This window comes from Anneissia japonica, unplaced genomic scaffold (genome assembly GCF_011630105.1).
Source record: "Anneissia japonica isolate Jap-2015-1 unplaced genomic scaffold, ASM1163010v1 scaffold287722_len911783_cov160, whole genome shotgun sequence".
NCBI lineage: Eukaryota > Metazoa > Echinodermata > Crinoidea > Comatulida > Comatulidae > Anneissia > Anneissia japonica.
The window spans coordinates 761,548-769,085 of record NW_022711579.1 but is presented as its reverse complement, the minus strand read 5'-3'; the positions used below and the strand labels follow the sequence as shown (position 1 = coordinate 769,085).

The following is a 7,538-nucleotide window of genomic DNA, read 5'->3' as shown; positions in this document are numbered from 1 at the left end:
GCCCTGGCCCCCCAGCCAAGATTGGATATTGGACCTTATAAAATTCCCCCCCCCCACGTTCAAAAACGTTCCGCCGCCGTTAATAGTGGTCCACTAACATTTACATATTTCATTGTTATGCTAAAATGAAATACCAACGATTGAATGTTATTATCGAGTGTCACAAACTGCCTTCTATTAAGCCCTTAAACAAGCCACAATATATAAAAACAAAAATGACAGTATATAAAGACGGATAAGATGTCATTTTTCAATTTCAAAACATTATAATCACATTTGAATCGTTGTTAATTGCAACATTATCAAAGTTATACATGTTTTTATACAAACAGCAAACGTTCGGTCCACGAGTACTACTATAGTCGCAGGTGTCGGCGAACGAGTTGAACTTGAGACGGAAATCGAACGCAATACAAATGTCGACATACTCCGTTGGCGCCATAACGGAGGAGAAATAATAAGCAACTGGAATGGCAAGACTAAAGTAATTATTGAAAGTGTTAGAACTAAAGATGGCGGAGTATACGAGTGTTACTTTGATGGGGAAAGGGAGTTAGGGCTTCAGAGTTTTACTCAACTCATTGTAAGAGGTAACTTCTCAACAGATTATACCTAAATTACAAGAACTTTTTACAATTTCTTTCGAATCAAGATTGTAATCATTCTTTGTTTCCGGATAACTTGACTAATAAAAGTATGAGTAACATAGTTCTTAGCTCTAGAAATATTAATACATTAATTATCACTATTCAGTTTCGGTTAAATCACGATGCAAGCGTGTGCATTTTCAGTTTGTAATTTAATAATTTTTCATTTAGGATGTCCGTCTCCAAAATGGGGCGCCGAGTGCGACAAAGACTGTCCAGTTTGTTACAATGGAGGTGTATGCCATCCAAACACAAGGGACTGTGTTTGTCGTCCTGGGTACATGGGCGACGAATGTAGTGAACGTATGTTATCTTTGACTTTAATCATTTATGCAAGTTAAGATGTTTTACCACAGAAAGGCTTATTTATATACTAACACCGTAGCTTTACTATGATTTCCTATTTTCAAATTATAATGTTACGGTTTTTAAGTATGAATCTCGAATATTTCCATGCGCACTAGTCTATGATGTATTTTGCAATTTTAGCGTGTGGAGATAATAACTGGGGACGTTCCTGCTCATCAATGTGTAGTACATCAAACAGGGGGTGTGATGGCATTTTGTTCTGTTTACCTGAACCAATGGGTTGCTCGTGTATGGCTGGATACAAAGGACATGACTGTAAAGAATGTACGACAATATATTGTTCTTTTTTTTTGTTAGGAAGGGATACTACCAAACATTTTCAGATAGATTGAATCGACACCAGTCCCACTATGGGAGTACAGTCCACACATGACTCAGGAATGGTTGATAAACTATAATTTATTTTTCAGAGGTCTTTTACTTACTCGTGGTATTATTTCAGTCATAAACAGCACGCATGTCAAGCCTGTTTAGCCCACCCTCTAAATACGCCCCTGCATTTTGAAGAAAAGTGACTGTTACATGTTGGTAGGCAGTTCTCTTCCAACGCTGCTCTCTATTAATAATAATAATAGGTAGGGCAAACTGTTCCATTCTGAGGATTCTTTCCCTTAAAACCTTATTTGCTTGATATAGATGAAGTATTTATATAAATAAATTAACAATATTTCTAATTAAAATATTTGTAAAGTTGTCTAATGTTCATTTAAATAATGTATTATTGTTATAAGTGTGTCCTTACGGTACGTTCGGTGCAGACTGTAGAAGCACTTGTCATTGCAAGTTCAGTGCGTGTGACAGGTCGATGGGATGTTGGAACATCACTTGTGATGACGGCTTTGAGGGACCACAATGTCAAGGTATCCAATGTGTACATAGTTGTGAAGACAATTACCGTTGCCTCAAACATTACTAATGACGAAACTGAATTATTGAATCAATACTATGTGAATAAATGGTATTTTTTCATTTCATTTAATTTTCATTTATTTATTTGACTATAAACAATAAAAAGCACAATAACATCAAGAAACAACAAAAAGAAGGTCAGGGACAGCAAAGCAAATAAGTTAATGTAACTCAAACGAGTCAGCTGCCCCTTAAACATGAAGTAACATGAATATTGCACACAATAGAAAGTGTTATAACAAATATATAAAAAGCCCTATACAATTAAAATAATTAATTATTAATCTATATTACAATCTATATTAAAAATATTTATTTATGACTTCAAAAATATGATTAAGACTATTTAATTAATGAATTGATTGAATTATTATGGTTTATATACATAATTTGATAAATATTACCGTACAAACGATTGCGAAACAATTAGGTCTAAACTAGGTTGAAAATATGATTAAGACTATTTAATTAATAAATTGATTGAATTATTATGATTATATATATAATTTAATAAATATTACCGTCCAAACGGATTGCGAAACAATTAGGTCTAAACTAGGTTGAAGCCTTAAGAATTCAGAGTGGCTTTTTGTTGCAGAAGAAGCAAAACCATGAGTTTTCTCAGATTTATTTCGAATTCATTTCATTTTTTGATTCAGACAAAAATATCCTGGAACCTCAAAAGCAACATGACAAAAGTCTGTGGCAAGAGTCAGAGGCTAAACTATTTTTGAAGGCTAGCACGGTATCATATCTGTCTAAAAGTTAGTGACATACACAGAAAAAAAATGGGAGCGTTTAATTGTCATTTCTTCAAAATGAGTCTAGTTGAGCGCGGAAACAAGCATGTGTAGCGGCGTAGCTAGGTGATCACGGGCCCCCAATGCAACACTTAATTGCCTGCGATTTGTCAACCAAAGTTCGTATGCCAAAGCCAAGGCTAGGGAAGGTGGGAACTAGTGCCTAGTGTGATCCGTGGCAAAGTCCCAGGAAGCTTGTTTCCCAGATAAGCTATCTTAAAATATTATGTGTTACCGATATAGTTTATCTCAAGAAACATGGAATTCCTACGCCATTGAGCATGTGAGACTAATTATTGTATTACAGAATACGAGGATTCGACCCCATGCCCCAATGGTTTTTATGGTACATTATGTCAGTATAAATGTCACTGTTTTTTGACGGAAAAATGTTACAAGAATGGAACATGTCCCCTTGGCTGTCAAGAAGGCTGGGGAGGTGATGACTGCCAATTTCGTAAGTAGTTTTTAACCAACAAGAAGTATAATATTATATATGAAATCTATCACTGGTGACGTAACGATATTTGAATATTTATTACACAAAATTACATGAAATAATATGCACTTTTATAATAATAATATATAATATTTAACTATATTTTTCTGTGTGTTCTATTGCAGCAATCCCTGCTCTTCGTAATCCTCCTCGCATTTCAAAGTCTAATTTCCACAGTCTGCATATTGAGTGGGACAAGTGGAGAGTTCACCACGACTATGGCCTAGGTAACGTCACAGGATATCGTCTATTCTATAGATATATAACACCCTCTCCAGGCGCACAAAGAGAAGGAGAATATACTCTAAAAACAAAACTAATTCTGAGTCAGATAAATCCTTGCAGGAGGTATGAAATATACATCCGAGCGTATAGGAACGTATCAGGAGAGCTTGTTGGAGGAAGACCAAGTCCAACTGTGTACCATGACATGGCATGCAACTGTAAGTTATCGGTATATTTGATTTATTATGCATTGAATGATACTTTTTTATTAACAACATTTTAATTACAACTGCTATCTGCAATTACTTAGATGGGAGTGTTGAAGTAACAATAATGGCTCAACCTGCAGCTGTTGACATTGGAAATAAGACAGAAGATTTGAAGATTGCCGTGTATACGGGCGCCCTCTCTACCAACATACTGCTGGGACGGACTTGTGATACTGGTGTGGGGAATACTGGACGACCTGTGTCCTGGTTTGACGGAAGTCCTTTCCCAGGGTCACATGTTTTACCAACCATGGCTTTTCCAATGAATACTTTGATAGAAACCATTGTTAAGTATAACTATCACTCCCTCGTCGCCAAGATTCCGGGTGAATCGTTTAAGGCCAAAGGTGGTGCATTTTCAACTGAAATTCGGGGAACATGGGCATTACCGAGCAAGTCAGCGATAGTCGTATTAGACAGAGATGGTATAGTATACCTTTATTAAATGCAATAGGGTTTTTTGTGTAAAATAAACTAATTAACAGCTATTTAAATTTGATTAAGTATGTAGAGGATCTGCCAATATTTAAAGCAAAAGTTGAATTGAAAAAAAATTGACACAAACAATTTAAACACAGAATCGAATATCTTTTAGAACATATAATTCAAATGCAATAAAACAAAAGATTTTATTACATGCTTATATACATTTGTTGTTTTTTTATGTTTCTTCAAAATAATTTGCTTTTATTAAAATTGAACAATAATAAGCAGTGATCACTGTGCGTTTCAGCTAACCCAATGCCTATTACAAGATCAATTGTCGTAGGAACTGGTGACAGGGCTGTCCTGTCTGTCGTCGTTGAGGGTAACGCAACCGGACTGAGATGGCGGAAAAACGGTGAAGGAATAAAACAATGGAAGGACAAGAAAGCCGTGTTCATAGAGCATGTGCGAACTGAAGATAGTGGAATTTATGAGTGTTTTTTTCCAGCGAAACGAAATCAAGGAAAACATGCAATTATTCAATTAAACGTAAAAGGTAGCTTGACTGAATTTATTTCCCCGATATACAGTATTAAAGTGTAATTAACACAATTATACTACATTATAAAATAACATAGGATAAACCCATAAACTTACTTCAATAGTTAGTCCCTCCTCTTATACCAAGGACTTTTAACTGTTACCAGTCCTTCAATATACTCTTTTGTTTGGAGGTCGGATTTACGTTTGAAGGTCGGATTTACCCACAAGAACATATTCTTAACCACGAATACATTTTAGGCAATAGGCCTAAGTACCAACATAATGAACCACAAGGCAAAACTGAGTACTCAACCTTCTGCATGGTTCATGTAATATTTAGTTATTTGAGTTTATTGTTAAAGTGTATTGTCCCTTGAAAATGACACAAAATCATAAATAATTTGAAATTAACTTGCTCATGTTTTAGTAATATACAAACTATTAACATGTGTACCCATGTTTTTAAATTGGATAATTATAATGAAAATACTGCAACAGTTCCATTGACTGGAAGTGTTTCTATATTTGTTTTGCCTTTCGCTGTACAATTATGGGTAAACATTTTTTAAGTACAGGTATTTTCTATGTTCCAATTGATAATTTTTATTTTACATCAAAATGAGAAAGTTAATTTCAAAAATGATCTATATTATGACGGTTTTGGTATTTTGCATTGGACAATACATCTTTAATGTATTTGTAATAAAAAAAATCCTACTGCATGTTTTCCTTCACCTGAGATTCAACTCTAGAATTTTAGCATTTTCAGATTTAGATTCATGCTAATAAAAACAATCATTATTAGCTTTTACTATTTTAGATTTACAGTACTTTGTTATGATGATATTTTACTATTAAAATAGTGCTCGCTAATTGCAATTTTTTTAGACACCTGCTCTTCATTATATTTCGAACGATAAGGTTTCAGATTCACTACCAATCCATTGTTTTAAATATTGAACATTCTCATAATAACAGAATTGGTTTTGAAGGAGCAAAATTATTGAATTGAATTTCTTTTGATGTTCGAAATATATTTCTACGGAAAAAAAAAATACATTTATAAAAAAGACTTAAAAAATAATACGTTAGATCTATATAGCGATTAAAACCAACGAGGCCTCTAAACGCTTCACATTACTACCCCCGGTAATAGCCCAATGCCTATGGAACACAAACTCAAGATCCCTGGGGTGTATTCCATACACCCTCAGGGTGTATGGAATACCGGTACATTTTGGCATTTAACCCTACCAGGTACCAATTTATACTCCTGAGTGGAGAGAAGCAATGCAGATATAGTGCCTTTGTTGTTTTTTTTTTTGTTTTTTTTGAAAATGAAAGTTGAATAAATATGGACGTTCTCTAATGTCTTACAGATTGCCCATTAAGTAAATACGGACCCGCTTGTGATTTGGACTGTCCAGTTTGTTACAATGGTGGAGTTTGTGATTCTGTAACTTCGTTATGTATCTGCCCAAGCGGTTTTACTGGATCTGATTGTTCAGTGGGTAAATATCAAAATCAATAGCAAAAGCTTATTATTTACATTCCGTATTATTTATATTTATTAGATTAAGATTATATTACCCAAGTACTGTAATGTCTAAACGGCCCAGTTTCCAATTAATTAAAATCAATTAAATCTAATAAACACTAGCAGAAACAGACCTAAACATATAATACATGTTAAAGTAATTACCAATACTGTATTAATATTACCGATATGGCAAATGATGTTTAAAACAATGCCAAATAATTCGTATTTAATTTATTCATTTTAGCAGACATACAAATCTTGAAATACAAATATTTCGGGAATAACATTAACATTCAGGACGGTGCCAGGGAGCAGCAAAATGGAGTACCGTACTCGCGCGAATAAGCGCCCCGGCGCTTAAAATATTTTTTGCACTTTTCTGAGGGGCGCTTATTCAAACGGGGCGCTTATTCGAACGGGGCGCTTATGAAAACAGAGAAATTGAGAGGGCGCTTATGGAAATAGATGAAAATCGAGGGGTTCTTATGGGAAATTATTAAATTCAAGAGGCACTTTTTTAATGAAAAATGATTATTTAAGGACATTACGAATGCTGGTTAGGCGGAAAAGATAATCGTCCAGAGAACATGGCTCATGACAAGAATGCGTGAATATTTACATAACAGCAGAATAGCAGATGCAATTAGTGGTGGTGGGTAGTGGTTAGCTTGTTGGCCATCGACCGATTGAGAAATGTATCCTGCCATCCTGCTAATTTAGCAGGATGGCAGGATACATTGTATTTTTTCTTGAAAACTCAGATGAGAATGTGCTAAAGGTCGGAAAAAGAAAAAGGAGTAGGGCTAGGCATAGACAAATGTAAAAAGAGTAAAGTTTGAAATTTGTCTGTCCATTGATCGTCGGAGCTCTCATCAGTCCAAGAGAAATATCCTCATTTTGATATTGACCTAAGACGAATGTGATTCCACTCTGCAGCTCAAATCATGCCAACAACCACAGTCCCATGATTGATTTTATTATTGACTTGCTAAAAAGAAAAGCTTAAGGAACTTTTCATGTTAGGAGGGGCGCTTATTCAAACGGGGCACTTATTCGCGCGAGTACGGTACACAACTGTTATCCACATGATGCTGCACAATACATATATCAAATTAAAAAGTAGCTAACATTAATATTCTTTAGTAACCCTTCAAATCGGCTTTAAACATCAAAACTAACTGAAATAAAAATAACAGCTCTAATTATTATTATTATTAGGGAGCCTCGCAAAATAAAGCAACGCGTATACCCGTCTACAACGCGTGGTTGGGGATTAAAATCTCTTCGCGTTGCCGACGAGTGGTTCAAGAT

General features: G+C 34.9%; 1 protein-coding gene across 1 annotated transcript in view; it reads left to right on the top strand.

Moving 5' to 3' along the window:
• The window catches only part of LOC117107534, a 25,625-nt gene that overhangs the window by 14,402 nt on the left and 3,685 nt on the right, over positions 1 to 7,538 (top strand). The window contains exons 7-15 of the mRNA XM_033249235.1: positions 333 to 590; positions 819 to 950; positions 1,137 to 1,280; positions 1,748 to 1,876; positions 3,033 to 3,182; positions 3,350 to 3,667; positions 3,760 to 4,143; positions 4,452 to 4,700; positions 6,067 to 6,198. Coding sequence (XP_033105126.1) covers positions 333 to 590; positions 819 to 950; positions 1,137 to 1,280; positions 1,748 to 1,876; positions 3,033 to 3,182; positions 3,350 to 3,667; positions 3,760 to 4,143; positions 4,452 to 4,700; positions 6,067 to 6,198 — 1,896 coding nt within the window. The remainder of the gene's footprint in view (positions 1 to 332; positions 591 to 818; positions 951 to 1,136; positions 1,281 to 1,747; positions 1,877 to 3,032; positions 3,183 to 3,349; positions 3,668 to 3,759; positions 4,144 to 4,451; positions 4,701 to 6,066; positions 6,199 to 7,538) is intronic.